Source organism: Cotesia typhae, unplaced genomic scaffold, assembly GCF_013202065.1.
Source record: "Cotesia typhae breed Kobodo isofemale line unplaced genomic scaffold, CoteBio_Ctyphae contig_5, whole genome shotgun sequence".
NCBI lineage: Eukaryota > Metazoa > Arthropoda > Insecta > Hymenoptera > Braconidae > Cotesia > Cotesia typhae.
Genome location: NW_027423757.1, coordinates 12423904 through 12450805, shown reverse-complemented (window position 1 = coordinate 12450805; position 26902 = coordinate 12423904). Strand labels below are relative to the sequence as shown.

The following is a 26902-nucleotide window of genomic DNA, read 5'->3' as shown; positions in this document are numbered from 1 at the left end:
ATAAGTCCAGAAATAAATAAAGGAGGAAAGAAAATTAGCTGTGTCCATCCGCCCTATCTTTCTTGGGAACATATTTGAGTTTTTTTTGGTATAAATATTAGGGTGGGTCAAAAAAATCGAATAATTTATTTTTGATTTTATACTCTGAAAAATAGGTTCGTAGACACCTAAAAAGAATTCTCTCCAAGTATAAGCTCTTAATTATAACGGGAAGGTCCTCCGCTTTGCGGGTTTCTATTTTTTTCGAATAATCAGATAAAAAAATTTATATCTCGCTTCCAACTGCTTGGAAAAATATTCCGTGGCATAGATTTTGTGAGAAATTGAATGCTTTACAAAAAAGGTCTCTTATGACTTTTTCAAAAACTCAACCGATTAAAAGATATTCATAGTTGAAGTTTGGCTATTTTAAGGAAAATATTCGTTTTTATTATGAATTTTATAAGTCGATGAAAAAAATTATTTCGGATTGCGGAACTCATGATTTTGTAGGAAATTTACTGCTCTACAAAAATGGTCTCTTATGATTTTTGATTAAGTGAAGCCGTTACGAGATATTCATCGTCAAACATTAACGAATATCAATATTTCCAGTTTTTGATCAATAATTCGATAAATTTTAATTTAAACTATGAGTTTCAGGAAAATTTACATAAATTTGAGTTTCGATCGATAAAGAAATGTTATAATAAGTTAGATAAAGAATTATTGGAATTATCATTGATTTTCCTTGGAGAAATGCCTCAAGAAAAGATTTCTTTCAAACGTCCTGGTGCTGTTCATCATGCTAGATGGATGGCTAAGGCCATTTATAGTTTGAAAATGTATCTATTCAGAGATGAATTCAAACTCTCTCAGAAAGAATTGCATGGTCTTCGTCATTTCTGTATTTTTATAGTCACATTGTATTTAAAAGCTTGGTTTTCATCAACTTCTGCAACAACTGCTGCTTATCATGACTTGCAGTTTATGAAAAATTTATTGGAGTACAAACATATCAATCCTTTGATTTCTTCAGCTACGTGTGAAAAAATGATTTCGCACTTATGGTATTTGAGCGATGAACTTGCCATTTTATCACTGTTTGACGATGGCGTTCCATTAGAAGTAAAAAAGTATTGTTGAAGCTGTTAATACTCGTGAAGGTACAGATTCTAAAGCTAAAAGATTTGTAATTGCTAAAAAGATTTGAATTCATTGGCGCAGAGAACTCTGAGTGACTTTGTGTCTAAAAAGTCATTAAATCTTTTCAAAATCTTCGATCTACCGTATGACTTTCTTGATGTCGATGTTGAATTATGGCCTACTAATGAGAGTTATCTCGAAAATAAAGAATACTTTCAACAACTAAAAGTTGTCAATGATTCAGCAGAGCGAGCTGTTGCATTAGTCAGTGAATATAATCAATGCTTGACAAAAATGAAGAACAATTCCAGTACTTATTGCAAGTTGTCAAAGAACATCAAAAACATTCCCAAATTGTAATAAGAGAAATTATTTATAGTAATAGCGTACTGTTATGTTAAAAATATAGACAATTATATTGCAATTGATAATTCAATAAAAAATTTATCTATAAAAAAGTTAAATACTGGTTGTTTCTTACTTGATTCAATACTTTTCATATTAAATTTGACAAAGAAATATGTCATTCACTTCAAATTAAACTAATCATTGGCTATATGTCGAAAAAAATGCTCTAATTTCTTGTTTTAATGCAATCAAACAAGCTCAAGACTGAAAACAATATTAAAAAAATTGTTTATAACATTTCTTTATCGATCGAAACTCAAATTTATGTAAATTTTCCTGAAACTCATAGTTTAAATTAAAATTTATCGAATTATTGATCAAAAACTGGATATATTGATATTCGTTAATGTTTGACGATGAATATCTCGTAACGTCTTCACTTAATCAAAAAATCATAAGAGACCATTTTTGTAGAGCAGTAAATTTCCTACAAAATCATGAGTTCCGCAATCCGAAATAATTTTTTTTCATCGACTTATAAAATTCATAATAAAAACGAATATTTTCCTTAAAATAGCCAAACTTCAACTATGAATATCTTTTAATCGGTTGAGTTTTTGAAAAAGTCATAAGAGACTTTTTTTGTAAAGCATTCAATTTCTCACAAAATCTATGCCACGGAATATTTTTCCAAGCAGTTGGAAGCGAGATATAAATTTTTTTATCTGATTATTCGAAAAAATTAGAAACCCGCAAAGCGGAGGACCTTCCCGTTATAATTAAGAGCTTATACTTGGAGAGAATTCTTTTTAGGTGTCTACGAACCTATTTTTCAGAGTATAAAGTCAAAAATAAATTATTCGATTTTTTTGACCCACCCTAATAAATATACAAGCCGAGAGTAACTGAGTGAAGACAGTTACTCTCATAGCGAGTGATGTAACTAAAAAATGGTCAAAAATTAAAAAAAAATAATTGATGGTGATTTTTTGAAGCACATTATTTTGTAATTGGAAAATTTTTGCTAATTTTTTGTAAAAAATTTAATTTGGAATTTTTTAAATATTTTTTTTTATGTTTCATAAAAATTAAGGAAGGTTATAAATTTAGAACAACAATAAATTGCACTAAAAATTCATTTTTCAATTTTTGGGTGCATTTTTTTAATTAAAAAATTATATAAATATTGTTGACAGATCAAAAAAAAAAAGTCAACGCTCACGCAAATATTTTTTGATCATAAATTTAACTTAAAATCATTCTAATTATTTTTTTTTTTATAAAAACTGTTACAAAAAAATAATAATTTTACGTCAAATAATAAATTGATATTTGTACTAACAGTTAATAATAATTTTTCTAGAGGGTTTGTTAGTGATTCGACCAAAGTAAAAATTGACAATGATTCCCATGACAAGTATCAGCCCTCACCGTGACCCTGACGACATATCAACTCGCTCTATCCATGATAAGTGTATTTATATCCTGAAGTAAAGTTATAATATTCCGCTCATCTTCATCTTGGTCTTTTCTCGGTTTATAACCGCGTCAGATTCGGATGACGACAGTGCTGGATATAATATAGGCGCCGACGGTTACTCTATCGATCGACGTAATTCCTCTTTACTTTCATTGGACGCACTGCGACTGGTCTATGACTATAACTACGGCTACAACTACGACTGGGTTACTTCAAGGGCTCAATGGGGAAAAAAAAATTTTTTTTTTCATCCCTGTACCGAATTTATTTATAACCCAGTTTTTCCTCCGACGCTTGCACGTATTTAATGTCAGTAGTCAGCTCAGGAGGACATGGAACATTTAACAAATTTATTGCTTGCCGATTTACCGAAGAATATATAGTTTGGCCGGAACAAATCCGCTGGACAGTAATTCAGCAGTCACCAGCGTTGAATTTGTAATTTAATTACTTGTTACACCTCCCCTTCTTGACGTTGTATTGTTCTCTCTGGCGTTATTGATTGCTGCATTTAATACACATGTAATAACAAGGATAATAAATAACAATAATGATAGTACGTGTGTACGTAAGCCCGGGCAGGATGATGCCCGAGTTTGCGGGTGTAACAGCTTTGACGCAATACCGTTTTATTTCAAAAGGGCTTTGGTTTTTAAATTCAAGTACACTAGACGTCTTTTTGTACCTCACATTTGTTCACGTTTTACTGTTTAAATATTTCAAATTCCGGATAAATAATGGTTTTTTTTTTTTTTTTTATTTTTATTTTTCCCGTTGGAAAAATAAATAGAATAGAATTTTTTTTTATTGTTTAGTAGGCGATTTATTTTAAGTGTTTATTTGACTTGGAAGAAATAATTTATTGTGAAGTTTTAATTTTTTTTATGATTTATATGATCATTTTTCATCCCTTATTTTCCTACTTTTTTTTTAACTTATAAAATAAATTTTATTAAGTATTAAAATTTTATTTTGTTAAATAATAAATTTTTTTAAATTACACTGCACACTATAAATATTGCCGTTTTTAAAAATATAAGCTCATCCCGATGTTATACTCATCAAGAGCTTTCATTTGAGTACCCACATGAATTTTCATATATTTTTCATATATACATGTATATAATATATATAAATATATGAAAAATTGATGTGGGTACTCAAATGTAAGCTCTTGAGGCGTGTAACATCGAGATGAGCTTATATTTTTAAAATGAATGAAATGAAACCTTGAAAGGGCACAATATAGATTGTTAATATGTTCTAAAAAAAATTTTTTTTTAATTTAAACTATAAAAAAATTCTCCAATTATCGAATCGCTAAAAAATAAATGACTTATCGTAATAATTCATTTCGGCCGAACCTTATGAAGTCACACCTGAAGTTATAGCTTTGAAATTCGCATAAATTTCGAGGATAATGGTAATATTAATTACTTAGCACATAACTCGAGACATTTTTATCAGAATCGATGGCAATAAAGTGCAAAAATAGATATTGGATACATGTAGGAACTTTGAAAGTTTGCCCGATAGTTAAAGAATTTTTAATTAAAGGAAATTAAAACTCTCCAATAATGCGGTATTTAAAATTGTATTTAGTTATAGTTAGATCAAACAAATTAAAACTGCGGTAAACATAAAAGGGAGTATTTGTCGAGCCGGTGTAGCGGTTTCTTCGGTAAACATCGGCAATTTTATAAATTTATTACCCCGAAATTATCGAGCGCATTTATCGGTCCTTGTGATATCATATTACGTATTATGTGTATAGAGCTTTGTGCAAATACGTTTTGCATCGCCGGCTTAGAGCTCAATGCGTACATTCAATACCGAACGTCCGTTATATCGGTACGTAATACGAAATACGATAACCAACAAATGCGATTATAAACCTAAATATCAACAAAGGTAACTCCCTGGAGTGTGTGTTTAACCAGAATTATGTGTATGCATATTTTTACATTTCAAATTTATTAATATGTAATCTTTTAATTTTTTTTAAGAATTAATTTAATTTTTAATTAATTATCCAAGTCATTAGAAACGATAATAAATAAATAAATTAGTCTTTATAATTATTTTAAAAAAGAAGCAATAAAATTTTTTTGAACATGAATTAAATTAAAATTTTTGATAATTTAGATGAAAAAATTTTTCTTCTTACATTTTAAATATTAAAGACACGATTAAAAATATTTATTCAAATTTAATCATTTTAAAATTAAAATATTTTAATTTTTTAAAAATTTAATAAAAAAAAACATTATTAATTACTCAAATTTTTATTATTTTTGGTACATTGCTTTCGTATACTACTAAAAATAGCAAAATGTCTGCTATATTAATAATATTAATTATTTTTAATTAAAATAAAAGCGGGAAGGGGCAAAAATGAATAAAAAAGGGAGCAAAGCATACTAAGAGATAAATTCTTGTAAAATTGAACAAGAAAAATCCTCCAAAGTATATTTTTGATTACAATATTTAATAATAATCATAATATGTAATAAAATTGACTATCCGGTGACCAAAGTGAATATAGAGTTGATAAAAAATGTCAATTATTTACCAAACCATCTGCCTCTGCAATGACAAACTCCATTTGAGCAAGACCCGCCGCGTTTTCCTTTAGCGATGCATTTTGCAGCGCAAGCTGAGTGATTAGGCGAGACCCACTGAGATTGGAAGGAGAACAAATCGCAGGTTAAGCGACGTTCTCTGACTAGTTCTGGGCCTTCTGCGTCTATTTCACTGGCCGCGGGTCCGACATCGTCTATTTCACTGGCCGCGGGTCCGACGTTGTCTATCTCGCTGGCAGCTGGCTCGGCATCTGCTCGATAAAATAATAATAAATTAAATTAAATAAATTATTTGCAAGTATTTTTAATTGAAAGTTTGAAAATAAACTGACAATCACTTCCGACGTCGCGCTCGAAGATTCTGCCAGGCATTGCAGCGGCAGAGATACCCGAGATCAAACAAGAAGCGAAAATAAATTCAATTAACAACTTCATTGTAATTTATTTATTTTTATTTCAATAAATTTGTAACTTTGTCCACTGATTAGTATGCAGTGAAGCGAGCTCGAGAGATCCCGGTTTTTATATCGTATCTAAGAATGAGGAAAAAGGAAAAAATGGATGTGGATGTGGAGCGAAATAACAAAAATAGGATTTTAATCTCAAAATGATATATCAAATGGTTTTCCGGTGTTAAAGGATCAAACTGCGGGCAAAATAATTGCGAGGATAGAGAGAAAATTTATGTGATATTATATTGTATTATTATTATATTCAAGCGAGTGTGTGGGTATGCATGTGAGTGTGTATTGTGTATGTATAGCAGGGAGAGAGGCGAGGAAGGAAACCTTAACCGAGTGTCCTGATGCGGTTCAGTTTGTGTCCGGTGAATCTACAAACGCACTCGGAGTTTGAAGATCCAATACTTCGGCGAATTCCAAGGACTTTGGCCAGTAGACAGTCAAGGAAATCGTTCACTTTACTCTACTCTAAACAAAATCCACACTGCATACTCCATACTCCACGTACTCAAACATTGTTTCATCAATAATTTAATTAAACTCCCTATTAATTATGATATTGCTTCATTTCACTCTAAGTAATTAAATTGTATTAATTTCTAATTATAATAATAATAATAATAATAATAATAATAATAATAATAATAATAATAATAATAATAATAATAAACATGAAAATGCGCATAAGGGGTCATTCTTGTATAAGGCAGCAATATATGCGGCAAGAACCCTTGGTCTTGGAGAAATAAACGCTCTTATGGAACTCCGAAAGGAGGAATTTAAGAGCGTCATCAGGAACGCCGAGGAAAAACTACTCCTTGGCGAACTGATGGACAAGTCCATGCACAGCGTGTTCTTTAAACACGTGCGTGATCATGGCTTGTCCATCCAGCTGACGTTTTCCTTCTTAAAGTCAGCGGGCCTGATGTCCGAGACTGAAGGGTTCATATTTGCCTGCCAAGATGGTGTCATTAACACTCTTGAGTACCGTAGCAAGGTGCTCCAGGTGCAGCTTCCGGACACGTCCTGTAGGAGGCTTATGCACCTTTTGTCGGCATGTCCAGTGCTGGCGAGAGGTGCATATATCCAGCGTCACAATGCTGCCCTGAGAGTACTGTACTACTATCTTCGTCATTGCTACGGTATTGACGTGACACCAGTGCTGCTTTATTTGCCAGGAGATATTCCCCAGGTTGTTGAGAATGACAGTTGCAAAATATATTGGAACATGCCATTTGCAACAACCCGGCGGATAGATCATAACAAACCTGATATTGTGCTCTTCGACAAGGCCACTCGTGACATTTATGTCATTGAGTTCTCGGCCCCGGCTGAATACAACATCTCAGCCAAAGAAGAGCACAAAAGACAAATATATCAGGATCTCCTGTTTGAAATTGGCAAACTTTACCCAGGTTACCGTGTCAAGCTTGTCGTCCTGATTGTTGGCGTCCTAGGAGGGATGAAACAGTCTTTTGTATCCTCACTTGCCAAAGTTCCAGCTTGCTCATCAAAAGCTGAGTTCTTGGCAGTTAGGATGCAGAAGGCTGTTTTACTTGGTTCTCTCCATCTCTTAAGGGAAATGACTCTGGCCTGCTGTGATCACTAACTGCCTTGTTGTGCAGAGTGGTCCAGCAGTAACGGATGGAGCTCAGGCTGGGCCCTCGGAGAATCGGACTCCGGGGCAAACCCCCCTGAGCAATTAATAACAAATAATAATAATAATCATATCATCATCGATTGAAATTTTATTATTATCGATATTATTAAGAGAAGAAGAAAAATTTTATATCCAGGATATCTCTACACATAACTAAGAAATGACCTTGTATCTTGTGAACTATTGACATTTTTAACGATATAAGCTCATCCTGATGTTACACTCATCAAGAGCTTTCATTTGAGTACCCACATGCATTTTTATATATTTTTCATATATTCATATATATATATATATATATATATATATATATATATATATATATATATATATATATATATATATATATATATATATATATATATATATATATATATATATAAATATATAAAATATATGAAAAATTGATGTGGGTACTCAAATGAAAGCTCTTAATGAGTGTAATGTCGAGATGAGCTTATATTTTAAAAAATGCCAATATTTAAAAAATTACAATGCATTTTAACAAGTCATTATTAAATAAAGCAAAATTTTATTTAGCAAAGTTGCTAATAATTACTATCATTATTATTGAATTAAATAAAAGTGTTTATTTAGGTTAAATTAATTGAAAAATATTCAATTTCAATTAAAGTATTATTTATTTTTGATAATTATATAAATATATAAAATTTATATAGGTCATTGTATATAAAATCACAATATGTTAAAATTACAAGATCATATTTATTAAATTTATAGTTATAAATTAATTTACCAGTAAATTAAAATCTCTATAGAAAATAACTAAAAAATCAATAATAATAAAATATGTATAAATCAATTATACGGAGGTAATTATTGAATAATTAATAACCGTGAAATCTACATTGAATTATATATTTGATAAAACAGAAGAATGGATTAATTAATATCGATATTCTGATGGATAAATTATAAAGGTTATAACGATGACAAAATATCCGATAATACTATTGATATTACATCCTATAATACTTGATGAATAAATGAATAAAATCTTCAAAGAGTCCCGATTTAAAATTCAAATTGTAAAGATTCATTTTATCCGAAAAAAAAATTTTAAAACAACGATAAAAGATTATTATTTTTTATTTAATATAGGAGGGAATGCTCGCATTATATTGTCGCGGATACAAGAGGAGCATCCTCAGCATAAATTTATCTCTGTTTCTCGTTAGCACGTAGTACGTACTCTCCTATCGTACATGATATAGTTTACGGTAACTACCGAGTACCTATTCTCGGATCTGCTGATAAAAAATAAATATCACATAAACACCATAAGCTGTCCCGAGTCCTATCAAGCGCAGGATGCTCTGCTTTAATAAAACATTAAAGAATAAATATACTTCCCTGTTTTCTCTTTCCTCTTTCTGTTTTCTTCTGCATCTATTTTAAGATTATAAAAAATCAGTTAACTCTCTTCTCTTTATACTCTCTACTTTTTAATTGAGCTTTTTCTCTGTTTTTTAATAAATAAATTAATGATAATAAACTTTTTAAAAACTTAAAATTATTATTCCGTCTAAAAATCGTGAGATAAAAATTAATAAGGGCCTTTTTTATTGAAAATTTAATTTTCTCTTTTTAGAATTTTTTGTTTTTAAAAATTTTACCTGCCATTTGAATCTCAAATTTTTTTCTAATCAAAAATCTTAAATAAAAAAAAAAATAATGATAATAATCAGAAAGATAATCCAGCGATAAAAGGAATGAGGAGATAAAGTCCCTTATCAACTATTGGATCAAGAAGTAATCCGAGTCCCCAACCGAGGCTCCAGTCTCGACATTAATTTTATCCTGGACTTTCGGAGCAACATCTCATTCTGTCTCGCTCGTTGGCTTCGTGATCTTCTGTATTATCCTGGATCCCACGTACTGAATATTAAGCCACCGGAATAATAAATATATCTCTCCGTCATACAAACATATTTCGGATAAAATATTCATGACTTCGTTCACCGAGTTATTTTGATAATATTTTTAAATAAAGTTTAATTAATATCAGATAGACAGAAGTTCAAATTATTACATTATTTTTTTTTTTTTTTTTTTTTAAATTTATTTGATTAATAAAAAATTAACCAAGATCATTTTCAATTTAATTAAGAAACAAAATTTCTAAATTTAACATAAAAATTTTTCACTGTGTTGATACATAATTAAGAAATGAGCCTGTATCTTGTGAACTATTGACATTTTTAAAGATATAAGCTCATCCCAATGTTACATTCATCAAGAGCTTTCATTTGAGTAGCCACATCAATTTTTCATATATTTTATATATATGTATATATGAAAAATATATGAAAATGCATGTGGGTGCTCAAATTAAAGCTCTTGATGAGTGTAACATCAGAATGAGCTTATTTTTTTAAAAAAGTCAATAGTTAAAAAAGTACAGTGCAATTTAACAAAATCCATTATTTAATATTGCAAAATTTTATTTTTTATATTTTACAAGTCACTATGTGATTGCAAGGCCGCTAGTTTAATATAATTATAAAAAAATTAATTAATTTTTTTTTTTGCAAATTTTCCGAGCAAAATAACTTGAAAAATCGAACTGACATTTATTAATAATAAAAAAAAAATAAAATAATATAAAAATACGACAAGAAAGAAAGATTTGTTATTTTGCAGCATCTGACAGTTCTGACGAATGTGGATAAATTTTCAGATTCCAGAGAAGAAAAATGATGAGGAAGCAGCTGTACTCTCAGTGCAGCGGAGGCGAGCCGCAAATAATAGTAGAAGAGAGCTCTCTAGGTGAAGAGGAAGCCGAGCGCCGGAGAAATGAGTCTCCTCCACGCTGCTTAGACCCAGACTCGCCTTCACTAAACCCATATTTACTTTCGCCTTGGCGAGAGACCCGCAAGCACTCTCTCCCGACGCCACAATGCACCACGGGGATCACTGCGTCTCAGGTAACTCTCAAACTTCACCCTCAACTTTGTCCTCTTCGTTGCTTGCAATATTATCTCAATTTTTATTTCTAAACTTTTAAAATTTCAGGTGAGGCGCCTGAGCGAGCGAGGGGGTGAAGGTTCAGGACCGTCGCCGAGGGAAGCGGCTTTTTTGGCGACGCTGTCTCAAGCACCGGCTCCCCAACCCGGAGGCCGCAGGCACTCTGTCGTCACTATCTCCAAGGTCCCGCCGATGCTGTTTGGCCGGAATCGCCGGGAGTCCATCGCTGCCCTTCCTGGAGCGACGAGAATACTTCCTATCAGACGCGACTCGAGTTCGTCCGGAGTTGGGGGACCTCCCAGCAATTCTGGGAGCACTCACAATCTTCAACTCGATATTATGGATGATATTGCGGAGATTAAAGCAAGAAAGGTAAAGTATCGGTAAGATTGCTTAATTTTTTTTATCTATTGCACGCCTTTTATTGGGCTTCTTGGATAATTCCAGTTGCTGGATTTAAAGATTAGATTTTTATAAAATTTTTTGAATTTTTTGCAATAAAAATATGTAATTTTATTTATAAATATAATTAATTAAATTTTTTTATCTAAAATTATAGATTTTTTATTTTTTTACAATTAAAATATCAAATTTTCGTACGTTAAAAAAAATTTGCATTTTACTACATTAAAATTTTATTTTTTTAAATAATTGTTTAATTGATTTTTAAAATAAAAATACGAAATTTAAAATATAAATATAATTAATTATTAATTATCTTCTTTTCTACTTTCAATAAAATCAAAATTAAAATTTTTAATTAATCTTTAACTATTTTGTCTGTTTGCATTTAATTTATTTGAAATAATCAATTATATTTAATGTAATTTGAATTTCCAAGGATGTAAATACACAAATTTATTGCACAGCATCATTTCTATTAAATTATATACAGTAGATGATTGTCACTATCAATTTAATTGTAAGCTTTTTCACACTTTTCCAGTCACTGAATTCTAAATATCGATAAATTCATGATAATACCCTCTTTGAAGTATTAAAATGTCACAGTCATTTTACAACTCAACTAATAAATTAAAAAGCTCATTGAAAAGTCAATATACATCGTAAAGTTACAACTTTATCGGAAAATACTAAGTTTTTCCTTTATTTCCAGCAGTCAAATGAAATTCGGTGAATAACTATCTCGAGCCGAGAGGCCATTTTGATTTATTTTATATCAAGATCGCTTGAGTTTTATTTGCCAATTATCGTTTAATTGCTAATGAAGACAAACTTCCATAAAAGCTATAAAATTATTATTTTTTTTTTTTTTTTTTTTTTGGAATAAAAAAGTTCTCTTGGAATTTTTAATTAATTAAAAAAAATGTCTATCTAATTGATGAAAATATTTTAATCAATAATAAATAATAATCTATATTATTAGGAGAAATTTCATTTGAAAATACTTGTATCTTGTGAAATATTGACATTTTTAACGATATAAGCTCACTTTGTCATTATACTCATCAAAAGCTTTCATTTGAGTACCCACATCAATTTTTCATATATTTTATATATTTATATATATATATATATATATATATATATATATATATATATATATATATATATGAATATATGAAAAATATATAAAAATGCATGTGGGTACTCCAATGAAAACTCTTGATGAGTGTAACATCAGGATGAGCTTATATTTTTTAAAATGTCAATATTTAAGAAAATACAGCAATTTAAAAAAAGTCATTATTTAATAAAGCAAAATATTATTTATTTATTATTCAATTAATAATTAAAAATAATTTTTATAATATTTTTTTTTTTTTTTTAATTTTGTAAACAAAATTTGAAAAATTTTTTCAAATAATTTTCTTTAAACTAAAAAAAAATAATAATAAAAAATAAATTCAGGTACGCTTGAAAATGTGGAAGACCCCATCAAGAGAAAGGGTGTGCGAAGTGCAGCCCTTGGAAGGAAACAGCTCGTCGCAGCGCTACACCCAGCAACAACGTCGTTTTTCGGACTTTGGTGCAATTTCCAGTTCAATCTCATCGTGTTCTTTGTCGGGGACAAACCAGGCGTCGACGTCTCGCAGAAGAGCTTCAGAGTTCCCGCGATCTTTGACGGGCGCGTCGCCGGGGATCGTGTGCTCAAACACGGACCTGATCTCGATCCTGAGCTCGCTGACGTCCTCGGCAACAGAAATAAACCGGTGCGGAGAAGAGCGAGAGTCCTCAAAGAGCCTGGAGCAGAAGCGCCGGCGACTGAAGGACCACCGCTCGAACAGCTTCGACGTCTCGATTCTCCACGGGACCGGGAGCAAGCAGTCGAGCGCGGAGAAAGCCTCGACGGAGCCTCCTCCCTCTAGCTGGTTCGCCAACCGGCACCAGCCCATGTGGAAGAAGCAGAGGAGCGTCGACGTTTCCTCCTTCTCCTCCTCCTCCTCCTCTTCCGCTGTCAAGCTCGGCGTCATCAAAACCGTCAAGGAAACTCTCGCTAAATCCTCCCCGCCGAAGGAAACCCGGCACAAGGTCGTCTGGGACGACTCCAGCGGCACCCGAGTCGACGCCCAAGTCCTCGGCTCCGCCATCGAGGAGTTCCTCACCTCCCAGTCCTCCAAGTCCGAATCTTCCTCCGGAAAGCCCGCGGTTTCTCCCGGAAAGCCCAAACCCGGTAAAGTCGCCAGCTGGTTCTCCGGCGGGAACAAGGAACCCGAAGCAGAAGCCTGCGAGCCCTCCATCTGCTCCTCCTTGAAGGATCTTTTTGTTAAATAAATCCAAGAGGCTTTTTTTTTTTTATTATTGTCTTTGCTGGACGAAGACCTGGATCGTTTTTTATTTCAAAGGAATATTTTACTTATTTTAAAAGTCTATTTTAGTCGTCAGCAGTTTAGCTCATCAACGTTAATGTAAATGTATATTCAATCAAGGTTACGTAACTCGGTGATAGTATTATCTGTAGACCCAGTGATAAAGATATCGTATTCAAGGACCACGTTTTATTATATAGACAATCGATTACCAGATACCGGATATCTTAATCGTTAAAGATATTTTTATTAATTTGTTGATAATTCTTGAGGACGGTACAAACAGTAATTCTCACTTTTTTTTTTTTTTTTGTTAATTAAGGTACACAGTAAAAAAATTTGGTGTTAAAAAGTTTGTGTTAAATATTTAAAACTTTTTTGTGTTAAATTAATTTTTGTAAATTTACTTTTGTAAAAATAATTGTTAAAAATGACTTAAAGTTATATTTTATTCAATTTAAAAGTGAGTAAAATTGTAATTATAATTTTTTTAGCAAGTTTCCGACAAAATGGTGGATTAAAGTCACCATTTTGAACAAAATTCTCAACTCAGGCTTTAATTATCAATTTATGTGAAGAAAATCGTTCAAAATAATCAAAATTAATTTTCTATGCAATCTGGCAAAATAATAATTATCTATTTATTTTCTCAAAAATCAATGATTTAATTAATTAAAAAAAAAAAAAAAAAAAAAAAAAAAAAAAAAGTGAGAGGTTACCGTTGAAAACTGGCCTTAGATACTTTTATTTTGTTATTAGATTACGTAACTATAAATAAGTAAACAGTGTTGATGTCCCAATAAAAACTACTCGTAATTGCATGATAAACCCCAGCTAATCATTGGTGATGTATATTAATAATAAAAATGAAAATGAATATCTGTGAGTGTTATACTGATGTAAATAGATTTGACACTATGTAACTGTTGATAAAGCGTGTCCTAGGACATAAAGTTAAGTACGACATGTAAAGTAGTAATAATCGCAAAAAGGCTATTACCTAATATAAATTTTGATGTCACGTGTAATTGTAATGTCTGGCAATGAACGTAGACCTGGATTGGCTTAACACTTTGATGGGATAACGAGTAATATAATGAAAATTCATGCTTAATATAAATAAAAGGTAATTTAACGCTAGAGTTCCATCGCAGTCGCACCTTAATGCTGGATTAATGAATATTAAATAATATAAATTTTATGTCTAATTAAAACTGTAATTGTTGTAAAATAAATCTTGAATGTTAAATACCTAAAATCTATATTATTAAAAAATTAACCTTGTATCTTGTCAACTAATAATATTTTTTAAAATACAACCTCATCTCGATATTAAATTCATCGAGACCTTTCATTTGAGTACCCACATCAATTTTTCATATATTTTATATATTTATATATATATTATATATATATATATATATATATATATATATATATATATATATATATATATATATATATATATATATGTATATATGAAAAATATATCAAAAATGCATGTGGCTACTCAAATGAAAGCTCTTGATGAGTGTAACATCGGGATGAGCTTGTTTTTAAAAAAATGTCAATAATTAAGAAACTACAGTGCAATTTAACAAAATTAATTATTTAATAAAAACAAAATTTTATTCTATTTATAGTTGACAAGTCACAGCAGTCACATAGTGACTGCAAGGTTGCGATTAAAAATAATTTAATTAAATAAAAAATAATCAACAGGTGAGTAAAGAGGCAAATTTATCTGAAAACAATTTTATTAAGTAGAAATAGGACGTCGATTGAATGTACACTCTTCGATCAATAAAACGGAATGATTTAACACTTAATATAATACATTATCAATCAAAATGTTTATTTTTTTAATTATTGATTATGCAGAGAGTACAAAGAAGTTGTGTAAATGCCATATCGGTAAATAGTAATTGATAAAAAAAATTAGGTGAATAATAATAGTAATAATAATTGTTGTTGTTGTTGTTGTTGTTGAGTAACAAAAATGTAAATTTACAGAATAAGAAGAGCGATCAACCGAGCGGTCACAAAAGGTACCAATTAATAAGTCGTTATAAGTGTAATGTAACTTTAAAGGTATATTACTTGAAGATAAATGAAGAGAATCGAGTACAACTGCATCTTGGACAGAAAATCTAACACAAATGAGACCATAATTAGTTGTGAAAGCCAGATTAATAGCTTTTGTTATTTCTTCTTCTGTTTTTAATTTTATTTAGATTTTATTGCGACGAGACCTTGCTAGAAGTACCTTGTCTGCGTAATTATTTTATTCACCATTTACATTATTGTTAATTTTATTAATTTAACTGAGAAGGCAAGATTATAGTTGCCTTGGACCAATCATTGGAAGCTATTCGTATTGGATAATGTTTTACGTATGACAGGAAGTAGAAGAAAAAAGGTACTCAAAGTCTACATAATAGTGCAGTCATTACTGTATCTCGTCGTGTTACGTACGATTTACAGATCTACAATTGTCCGCAATCAGCGATGGTGATTTTCTTGGATGTCTTCCCGCTCTGTGAGCCCAAGGATTCCAACTGTAACAATAATAAATTATTTTAAGTAAATTTATTATTAATTCAATTTTTAAAAATTTATTCGATGAAAATTAATTTAGAAAATGTTTAATAATTTTTTTAAGAAATAAACTATGGCAAAAAAATTAACATATAGAAATTTTAAATAAATTAGAAATTCAATTTTTCTGACCAATTTTTTTGATAAAAAAAATTTTTAAAATCTTCAAGTGACTTTTAATTTTAATATAATTAAAGGAAAAAAATATTCTGACTTAAATTTAAAAAAATGACAAATTTAAACTTTGAAAAAAAAAATTCAATTAATTTTTAATAAAAAAATAAAGATAACTCACCTTCTTAACAACGTCCATTCCCTCGATGACTTTGCCAAATACCACATGCTTGCCATCAAGCCAACTGGTCTTGACACAGGTGACGAAAAACTGGCTGCCGTTGGTTCCAGGTCCAGCGTTGGCCATGGAGAGAATGCCAGGCTCGGTGTGCTTCAGAGTGAAGTTTTCGTCCTCGAATTTGTTGCCGTAGATGGACTTTCCACCGGTTCCGTTGTGGTTTGTGAAGTCTCCTCCTTGGCACATGAAGTTCGGGATCACTCGGTGGAAGCTGCTGCCCTTGTAGCCGAATCCTTTCTCTCCTGTGCAGAGAGCACGGAAGTTCTCAGCTGTCTTGGGGACAACGTCGCTCCTCAACTAAAATAAATTCCGATTAATTCATTAATCAATATTCCTGCATTTAAATTCAACATTTAATAAGGTCATTGTTGATCTTAAACATTAAAAAGTGGATATCACGCCACCGCGTTTTTTTTCGTGACGAATGGAAAATTTTCCACGCGTACATCACTTCCTCATAGTTATTTATGGCCCGAGAATTTTTGATCATGCTTTGAATTTGATCAAATTGGGCTTGGGCGATAATTTTCGATTAATCTCCAGATTTCTGGAACGGTCTTTTGTTCTACGGAAAATTGTGGGGAAAAATCGAGCAGAAAATAGCACACGTTAATTATGAGGTGAGATAGCAAAATGGATAATGGCGCCGGTGTATGACTCAAGCCGGTTGCGCGTCGGTTTTGTCATTAGATGCATGCTCGGAATTATTATTTATCACTGAATATTATTTTAAATGAATAATAACTTACTTCCATAACAATTTTTCCGGCGGGCAAGCCGTCGACGGCCATGTCGAAGAAAACACGCGGTAAACCCATTTTTTTAACTTCTTTGGCGAAACTTTTAGCGAACTGCACGAAAGACGGGTTACTCCGGCGGACGGTGGCTCCCAAATGGCTGAAACTGCCGAAGGTCGAATCAATCGACAACCGGTAGATCGATGCCAACGCCATTTTATATACACTCAGGAGGTGGAATTCTTACGAAATAAATTTTGTCTCCAACAGCTATTTATTTTTCTCAATTTTAATGACAATTATTCTTCTTTTAAAGATTATTGTCCGGCTTTTATTTTAGTTTTTATTGTTCTTCAGTAAATAGCTCAGCCACGTGCTGATTTTTATTGTAATTGCGTAACATTTACAACGCTGTTCAAAAAATATTCTTTTTCGGAGTTCAATGGACGTTAGTTCGTTTATTTTCCGTCAATCGCGACACACACGACGTTAATCAACATTTCCGGTCACGACGGACGTGACTTTACGGAAATTAAGCGCCGGGATTGGCACGCGCAGCGCTCCGATTTTTTTTAGTCTACTGCGCACGCGCGGGGAAATTTAAATTCTCGAAAAATGACAGCTTTAATTTGCCAAAATTAATTACTTTTTTTTACTAATAATTAATCGCATTAATAATTAAAAATAATTAATGGAGTTTTTTATATTTTTTCAATATTTATAATTAACTTTTTATGATTTTTCAATTAAAAAGTCTTTAATTAATTTAAAAATCTTGAAAATTTATCAAAAAAGTGATTTTTTATTTTTTAACCTAAAAAAAATTGTTAAAAATAATTTTATAAGTGGATAAATAATTTAAACAATTAATACAAGTGAAATAATTGATAATTTGATTCGTGCAGTGTGTGAAAAAAATATGGCGGCCAAGTGAAGGACGCTGCTAGTACATCTTTATTAAAATTTATTTGATTGTTATATTGTAATATTAAATAAAGTGAAATAATTAGACATTTAAACTACCTCATTAATTAAAGATGAGTAACATGTCGCCGTTCGGAGGTGGAAAGAACCCACCTTGGGTCAGAAATGCTGGTAATTATTTAGTTGTACTTAAACTTTACATCATTATTGAAAAATTTGATTCATTATTATTATTATTTTTTTATTTTTACATTTAACCCATTACATTGTTTGCAACATGTATAGACATACACCGTTGTATTTACTCGATGACATTGGTATTACGAAATTACAAGATATTTAATTATAAAATTGCTCAGAATATTTCCCATGGTTATTTAATTGCTGTCGCCTGATAAGGAGACTTGTTAAGAGGCACCAATGCTATTAATATTTTTTCACTTAATTTACTCTGCACACTTGTGATTTTATTCACATTCGTATCAATAAAGCTACCGATGAATCATCGTGGTGATACTTTATAAGATGATGTAATTTTTTATCTAGCAATTATGGATGATTCTCATTTTTCATTTTTCATTTTTCATTTTTTTTTTTTTTTTTTTTTTTTTTTTTTTTTTTCAGGCCAGGGAATTCAAAATATTCAGCAACAAATTATTGGCCAGGCGATGGGTGGGATGGGGGGACAACAAATGGTACAATATCAACAACAAACCCAGCAGGTTTATCAACAAAGTTTAGGTTTACAGCAGGTTAATAAATAAATTTATTTATTTTTATTTTTTTTTTTAATTTCTATTCATTTTTAATAATTTTATTTTTATTATTTAAATTAATTTCAAAATTTAAATTAAAAAGTTAATTTTATTATTTTTTCTTTATAAATATAAATTAAATTAAATTTATTTAATTGTTAAAAAAATTTTTAGAGATCTAGAGATAAAGCATTTTCAAATGCAGCTTAAATTTTTATCATTATAAATTGATTATCGGTGAGAATGAAAAAAAACCTTGAAAACCTTAATGATATAAATTAATTATAATTAATTTAATTGTTAAAAAAATTTTCTAGCCAAATATTACAATGGCTTCAATGGCCCAGTTAGGGTCAAACTTGCCGTCGAGTATTGCCAGTCAATTATACCCTCAAGTAGCCACAGTATCATATCCAACTCCTAGATCATTGAATACAAACGCGTTTCAACAATCAGTCACTGGAGTATCTGCTCAGCAGGTCCAGCAAAATGTATCCTGTCCGTCTACAAAACAACGAGTTTTTACTGGAACAGTTACCAAAGTCCACGACAATTTTGGTTTCGTCGATGAAGATGTATTCTTCCAGACAAAGTAATTGAAACAAATTTTTTTTACCTGTACCTTGAAGCCGGCATGGAATCGACGTGGGTATTAATAATAAATAAAAATTACAGCGCATGTGTGAAAGGTTCAAACCCTGTGGTAGGCGATCGCGTGCTGGTAGAAGCTTCCTACAATCCATCGATGCCGTTCAAGTGGAATGCAACGCGTATTCAAGTATTGCCAATGGGTAACAGCAATAATACTGCTGGTAATCAGCAGTCTGGACAGCAGATGAATCGCCAGCAGCAGCCCAGTAGACAATCTGGCGGGTATAATGCTGTGCCACCTCCTAATGACAATAGTAATAATAGGTAAAAAATTTTTTATTGTTTAATTAATTAATTATATTGAAATTATATTGAAAGAGATTTTATAATTTTTTAGAATTTTATTGCAATTGAATTATGAATAAAAATTATTTTGATTATTTTTAAATTTAAATTAAAAAAATAAATTTTTTTTACAATAATTGATTTTTCAATTTAAATTTTAAAAATAAATTTTTTGTTATTATTGTTTTTAAAAAAAAATTAAAAATTTTAATTGAAAAAAATTTTTTTTTTTTTTAATTCTATTAAATATTTAATTCAATATTTTTACAGTAGTAGATTTGTAAGTAATAATCCAACAAATAACCCTCCAAGTAATCGGAGCAAAGTCTCAAGAGTAAGAGAAAGATCTCTGCCGCGAGATCGTCGAAACGACGATGAAGAAATTGAGCGGAAGCGTCGCCGGGAAGACAGAATCAGGGAGCGAGAAAAAAAAGAGGAACGTAGTCCATCTAGGACACGCCGCAGCAAGTCACCCCGACCACGTCGACGCACCCGAGTAGTACCACGCTACATGGTACAGATACCAAAGATTGCACTTGATTTGTGAGTTATTTATTCATGTCCAGTATTTATATCGTTAGCTTGTAAATAATAGATTGCTGTACGCGACATTTATCATTTATTATCTCGACGATCTCTTTTATTGACATTTTTATTTTTTCAAATGGAAAAACAGACCAGAAGCAGATGTACTGGAAGTCCGGCGACGTTATCAAAATATGTACATTCCCAGTGATTTCTTCTCAACGAATTTCCGGTGGGTCGACGCTTTCCCACCTCACATGCCATTTACGTTGAACAAACCTTGCACTTTTCATGTTATGCATAAAGATGTTGAGCCTTGTGTTGAGAACACTGCAGTTTTGGAGCCGCCTGATGCTGATTATCTTTTTTCGGCTAAAGTGAGTAGTTTATTTATTTTTTTATCTTAATTTTATAAAATAAAATAAAATTTTTATTTTAATTAAAACTTATAAAATAAATAAAAAATTTTTAATCTCAATTTTTTAGGTAATGTTAATTTCAATGCTCGCAATGGAAGAAATTTACAAAAGATGTTGCGGAGTAACTGAAGATCGCGACCCGGACCGCGACTACGTCCACCCTACCAGACTAATAAACTTTCTCGTAGGCCTGCGAGGCAAAAACGAGACGATGGCGATCGGCGGGCCCTGGAGTCCTTCCCTGGACGGCCCAAACCCCGAAAAAGATCCCTCCGTTCTCATTAAGACCGCCGTCAGAACTTGCAAAGCGCTGACGGGCATTGATTTGTCTCACTGCACCCAATGGTAAGCCGACTTGCTTAAAGTAAAAAATTTTTTTTATTTAAATTATTTTATCTTTAAAGAAAGTCTAAGTATATATTTATTTATATTGATTACTTTTACTTGCATACTAAGACAATGCACTAGTTTGTGTGCTCTTCATTAGCTGCCAGACTGACATTAGAAATTCACTTTGCTTATTTTTATTATTGTTACAACATTTAGTTACAAAGTTTCAAAATTTTTTAGAGTATTTTAATTTGGAGAAATTTTTAATTCAAAATTTTTGTAAATTACTTTTAAAAAAAAAAAAAAAAAAAAAAAAATCATTTTTATCCAGTCAAAAATTTTTTAAAATTATTTTTCTGGATTAAAATACTCCCTAAAAAAGTTAAAAAAATTATACTGAAACTATTAGACGTCTGTTGAATTTTTTATTTAATTTAATAAAAAAAAAATTTTTTTTAATTTTAATAAAATTTTTGTAAAAATTAACTTATTAAATAAAAAAAGCCAGAAGTCTATTTTTTCAGTATTAAAAAAAAAAATAATAATGTAGCTGGAGTCTAAAAAAAATTACAAAAAAAATGCAGGTATGTATTTAAAGTAATAAAATAATTAATAAATAAATCCAGACGGCGAATGGTACACTGGACGAGAATCTACTAGATACTAAGTCAAAAATCAACTAGATGACAAATTAGAAGGGTACCACCATCATTATCTCCTCTATTAAAGATTGTTAAATTTAACTCTAACTCTAACTATTACTATATTACTATTAGAGAATAATATTTATTTAAAAGTTAATTTTTCTTAATGATAAATGGATAATTAATTGTAATTATAATTTATTATTATTATTATTATTATTATTTTAACGTAACTGACTGTTGTTAAAAATGTTGCTTGATTGTTTAAGACATTGACTTGCTGTACGTGGCTTTGTCTGCAGTGCGTGGGCTTTCGAGCTCTTAAACTCTAAAAAAAGTTGTTAATTAAAAAGTATTAAATTTTAGCCTGAGTTGTTAAAAGGCGAGGCTAATAAAAACAAAATAAGCGGCTAGGCATTAACCAGAGCTGACGTTTCGATATTGTTTTTCCTTGCGGCACAGGTACCGCTTCCTGGAGCTCTACTACAGGCGCGCTGAGACGACCCACAAGTCTGGCCGAGTGGTGCCTAGTCGTGTTGAAACGGTGATACTATTTCTCCCAGATGTTTGGAGCTGTGTGCCGACCAAGCTGGAGTGGGATGGCCTGCATCTCAGCTATAAGAAACAACTGGAGCGTAAGCTGCTGCGTGGCGCATCTAGTCCCGACGATGCCATCCTCATGATCGATGCCACCAATGACGCCAATGATGAGGCTGCCGTCGCTGATCAAAAGGCACTGCCCACACCATCCCATATATTCTATTTCTATTTCTATTTCTATTAATTATTACCATTTTTTCTTTATTATTTTCTTCTTCTTCTTCTTCTTCTTCTTTACTATCATCATTATCAATCAGTTACATTTACATCAGCATTGTCATCACTTTATTACCTTTAGATTTTATTTAAGCTGTTTTTCCTGTTGAAAAAAAAATTATTTTTTTATTTTTTTTTAATTGTTCTTCAATTATTAAGAGAAAAAAAATTTTTTTAACTAAAAAAAGCTTAAAATTTTTCTTAATTAAAAGTTTTTATAAAAAAAAAAAACTCAAATTTTTTATTTAATTAAAAATTTTTGAAGAAAAAAAATTTTAAAGTTTTTTAATTAGAAGTTTCATTAAAAAATAATATTTTTTTAAATTTAAAATTGGTTTTTAATTAAAAAAATTGAAATTTTTTATTTAATTAAAAATTTAAGCTAATAAAAAAATTTTTTTTTAATTATAAATCTAAATAAAAAATTTCTTTTCCAGTAAAAAAAAATTTTTAATTTTTCCTACTTGAAATTTAAATAAAAAAACAATTTTTTTAAAAATTAAAAATTTAAGGTAAAAAAAAATTTGTTTTTAATTAAAAAAAAAAAAAAAAAAATGATTGATGAACAATTAAAACCCCTGGTGTAAAAAATTGAGCACGAATTTAATTTAAATCCTCTGATAAATTAATTTCCAATTAAACTTCTATTAAAAGCCCTTTTATCACTTATCATTTTTTTTTTCTCTGTACTCTGTCTTATAAGTTAACTATCGCAATCGATATTATAAATATAAATATATAAAAAATCCATACCAACACCGACACCAGATCCAGGACACTATGAGAATCATGGAGTGAGAGAGATAATATCAATAACTCAAGTCATTTAAGGGTCAACGTTTTAAATGCTGATCTCTATGTGTCTTAGAAGTGTTTTATGTGGGCGTGATAATGGTGCCAGAATGATTGGGTTATAAGGGTTGCTTATGACTGTAGTTTTATTTTTTTTACTTATCGGTGAGTTTATTCATAAAACACTTACTCCTAATTTCTGTTTTCAGGATGACATCGCTACTGAGAAGAAAGATCCTACGCATTACTCTGAGTTGGATCCTAAGTCCATGAATGTGAGTCTATTTATTTATAAATTTATTTATCAATAATTATTGAGTGTTAATTAATGAATTTTTTATTATCAGGTTAATGAATTGCGCCAAGAATTGGCAGCGAGAAATTTGAACTCTAAAGGACTCAAGTCACAATTACAGGCAAGACTTGTTAAGGCTGTTAAATTTGAACAAGCTAGAGAAGAAGGAAGGCAGGATGAAGTTGAGGATGAGGAGGAAGTTGCTGCTTTGAAAGATGATATTAAAGAAATCAGGGAAATTAAAGATGGTAAAGAAATTAAAGATCCTAAGGAAGATAAAAAAAGCAAAGAGGTATTATTATTAATTTTATTTTATTTAATATAAATTATTTGAAAATTTAATTATTTTTTTATTATTAATAATTTACAGTATGATGAAGATAAGAAAAAAAATATAGAACGTGAACGTGCATTATTGGAAAAACGTTACACATTGCCAGAAGCGTCGAACATTATTGTCCATCCATCTAAAATAGCTAAGAGCGGTAAATTCGACTGCACTGTAATGTCACTTAGTGTTTTATTAGATTATCGTCCAGAGGATACTAAGGTACTAAAATCTATTAAATAAATTAAATAAATAATTTAAACAATAAATAATTAAGTAAATTAAATTTTAGGAACATTCATTCGAAGTTTCATTATTCGCTGAATTATTTAACGAAATGTTGATGCGAGATTACGGCTTCCGTATATACCGAAGCCTGTGCAGTCTTCCGGAGAAGACCAAGGAGAAAGACGAGGACAAGAAGAAGGATAAGAAGGACGATAAGCGTGATGACAAAAAAGATGATAAGGAAAAACGGAAAGACGATGACAAAAAGAGTAGTAAGAAGGATGATAAGAAACGTGAAAACAGCAAAGACAAAAAGGATGATAAGGATGGTAAAGGTAAAAGTGATGATAAAGAACGGGACAAGGATGACGATGACGAGTTTGAAGATGATGAGACTGAGGTATATTTATTTTTTTAAATTAATTCTTCATTTTAATTTTTAATATTATTTATAAATAAATTTTAATTTTTAGGATGATGATAATTCAATAAAAGACGGAAAACGTGATAAAGAAAAAGACTCAAAGAAGAAAAAAGTAAAATTGTATACACACGATCCTTATTTATTGTTATCGTTTGTATACTTTGATCAAACGCACTGCGGTTATATTTTTGATAAAGATATTGAAGAACTAATTTACACCCTGGGATTGAATTTATCTCGTGCTCAAGTTAGAAAGCTCGTCCAGAAAGTTGTCACGCGTGACTCTCTCCACTATCGGAAGCTCACTGACAAGGCTCGCGAGGAAGATTCAAGGGAGGTAAAGAAAGACGAAGACGGGTTGGAGAAATTTGACGGGTCTGTCAAGGGCGACGAGGATGAAGAAACTCTTAAATCGTTAGCTCTAGGTAATAAAAAGTTACTGCCAGTATTCGTTGGCAGTGGTCCACCGTCAAAGCGAGCTCGTCGTGAAAACAGCTCCGACTCCCAGAACACAGAGTCTGTACCCGAGGGCTTTGTTATGTTCAAGGGGTCGTTGCTGGATTTGGAAAAGCTGGTTAGTCAATTAAAGAGATCGGAGAAGGCTAGATTAGAGACTGAAGCTCGTATGATGGAAATTCAGCACGATTTGAATGCTACTAATGAAAGATTACACAAACAGTCGAATACTATGAAGGATATTACGGATGATTTGAAAAATTATAAAGACAGGCTTCGAAGTACTGATGAAAAATTAAAGAAAACTGCGGTAAGAATTTTTTTAATTTTTTTTAAATTTAATTAGTTAATTATTAACTAGCGACTTTGGAGTGAATTAAAAAAAATTGAAAGTTACTTCATTTAATAATGAATTTTGTTAAATTGTACTGTACTTTTTTAAATATTGACATTTTTACAGATATAAGCTCATTTTGATAATATACTCATCAAGAGCTTTCATTTGAGTACCCACATGTATTTTTATATATTTTTCATATATATATATATATATATATATATATATATATATATATATATATATATATATATATATATATATATATGAAAAATTGATGTGGGTACTCAAATGAAAGGTCTCGATCAGTGTAACATTGGGATGAGCTTACATTTTTAAAAAGGTCAATAGTTCACAAGGTAAAAGGTCATTTCTTAATTATGTATCTAGAGAATGCAGCTTAAATACTTATCTATTTATTTATTTATTTTTAATAATTGATTAAAAATAAATTTTTTCGTAATTTTTAACAATAAATAAATAAACTATATTTTTAGTCGGACTGTCACACATACTTGAGTGCATTAAAAAACGTTTACCACACGACAGCAAAAATAGTTCAAGGAGAATCTAAAAAAGTGGAAATCGTAGAGATTCAAGATGAAAAAACTTCGGAGGTGAACGGGTCTCAGGACAGCAAATCTAAGAGCGACTCCCGGTGGAGCGACAGCAAGAGCTCGATAAAAAAAGAGCCCGAGGATAAGGACAAAGACAAAGACAAAGACAGTAGTAGCAGTAAGAAGCACGAGAGCAAAAAGGAGTCAGCTATTAAAAAAGAAACGACTGATACTGATAAAGATAAAGATAAAAAAAATTAATATAATAATTTATCACTTGTTTATTGTAATTGATATTTTTTACTATTTATAAAGAATAATCAATTCTTTACACGAACTGTGTAGTAGTGCTTAGATGCACGTTTATCTGAAGAGCCGTCTTTGTCCCGATGATATTTTTAAGTATGAAAAAAATTAAAAAAAATGTGATCTTATCTTTGAAAAATTATTTTTTTTTTTTTTTTTTATATATTAAAATAATTCTGCATGCTATATGCTATATGTAAAAATTTTGTTTAATTTAAATTGAATCATTTATTTGGATGTTTAAATTTAATTAATTTCAGGGAATATTTTATTCATTTATTCATTTATTATAATATATCGGGTTGAATTTAATAAGCACGTGTGGATACTAGAAAATGTAAGCGTGGAAATAAATTTTATAAAATTTTCACATTTATTTAAAATTTATACTTTCACCCTTGTTTCAATTCAATAGACGACGAAATTATTGTAATAGAAGTGTATAATTAATAAAAATTGATTAATTACTAATTTGATTTTTTTTTAAATTTATTTAATGAAAGTAGACAAGACTACAATTTATTTTAAGATTCAGGGAGTTTATTTATTTTATTTGTAAATACGGGTTTACAGATTTTATTTGATTTTAAATATAAATCTCTTTTACCCAGTTTTGGGTAGATGTTGATACTGAAAATACATTTTTAAATGTTACATTTACTCAAGTAAATATTTATTTAATAATTACATCAGATGGTAATTTAATAATTGTATTTTTTTAATTTTTT

General features: G+C 30.5%; 4 protein-coding genes across 8 annotated transcripts in view; 2 read left to right on the top strand and 2 right to left on the bottom strand.

The window, feature by feature from the left end:
- The window catches only part of LOC141531011 (uncharacterized), a 33248-nt gene extending 18487 nt beyond the window's left edge, over window positions 1-14761 (top strand). For all 4 annotated transcript variants that reach the window (XM_074248479.1, XM_074248480.1, XM_074248478.1 and 1 more), the window contains 4 exons: window positions 10358-10604; window positions 10693-11016; window positions 12517-13700; window positions 14175-14761. In XM_074248479.1, the coding sequence (XP_074104580.1) occupies window positions 10374-10604; window positions 10693-11016; window positions 12517-13380 (1419 nt within the window). In that variant the 5' untranslated portion in view covers window positions 10358-10373 and the 3' untranslated portion in view covers window positions 13381-13700; window positions 14175-14761. The remainder of the gene's footprint in view (window positions 1-10357; window positions 10605-10692; window positions 11017-12516; window positions 13701-14174) is intronic.
- Def2 (defensin 2) lies at window positions 5220-6027 on the bottom strand. Its single transcript, XM_074247621.1, has 2 exons — window positions 5868-6027; window positions 5220-5786 (listed from the first exon to the last, which is right to left on the bottom strand). Exons 1-2 carry the CDS (start codon window positions 5968-5970, stop codon window positions 5518-5520), a joined length of 372 nt encoding a protein of 123 aa, XP_074103722.1. The 5' UTR covers window positions 5971-6027; the 3' UTR covers window positions 5220-5517.
- A 393-nt stretch (window positions 14762-15154) lies between the features above and the next one.
- Window positions 15155-17431, bottom strand: LOC141530707 (peptidyl-prolyl cis-trans isomerase). The gene is made up of 3 exons (XM_074247981.1): window positions 17115-17431; window positions 16309-16662; window positions 15155-15973 (listed from the first exon to the last, which is right to left on the bottom strand). The coding sequence occupies exons 1-3, from the start codon at window positions 17316-17318 to the stop codon at window positions 15902-15904; spliced, it is 630 nt and encodes a 209-aa protein (XP_074104082.1). The 5' UTR covers window positions 17319-17431; the 3' UTR covers window positions 15155-15901.
- Window positions 17432-18017: 586 nt separating this feature from the next.
- LOC141531007 (cell division cycle and apoptosis regulator protein 1) lies at window positions 18018-26645 on the top strand. Of its 2 annotated transcripts, none has more exons than XM_074248465.1 (14): window positions 18018-18197; window positions 18651-18778; window positions 19099-19373; window positions 19457-19696; window positions 19991-20260; window positions 20394-20619; window positions 20729-21006; window positions 22098-22368; window positions 23453-23518; window positions 23591-23830; window positions 23909-24088; window positions 24159-24494; window positions 24568-25284; window positions 25809-26645. In XM_074248465.1, exons 1-14 carry the CDS (start codon window positions 18140-18142, stop codon window positions 26127-26129), a joined length of 3606 nt encoding a protein of 1201 aa, XP_074104566.1. In that variant the 5' UTR covers window positions 18018-18139; the 3' UTR covers window positions 26130-26645. The 2 variants fall into 2 exon arrangements, with proteins under 2 accessions (XP_074104566.1, XP_074104565.1); XM_074248464.1 differs by having other exon boundaries at window positions 19988-20260.
- Window positions 26646-26902: the final 257 nt, after the last annotated feature.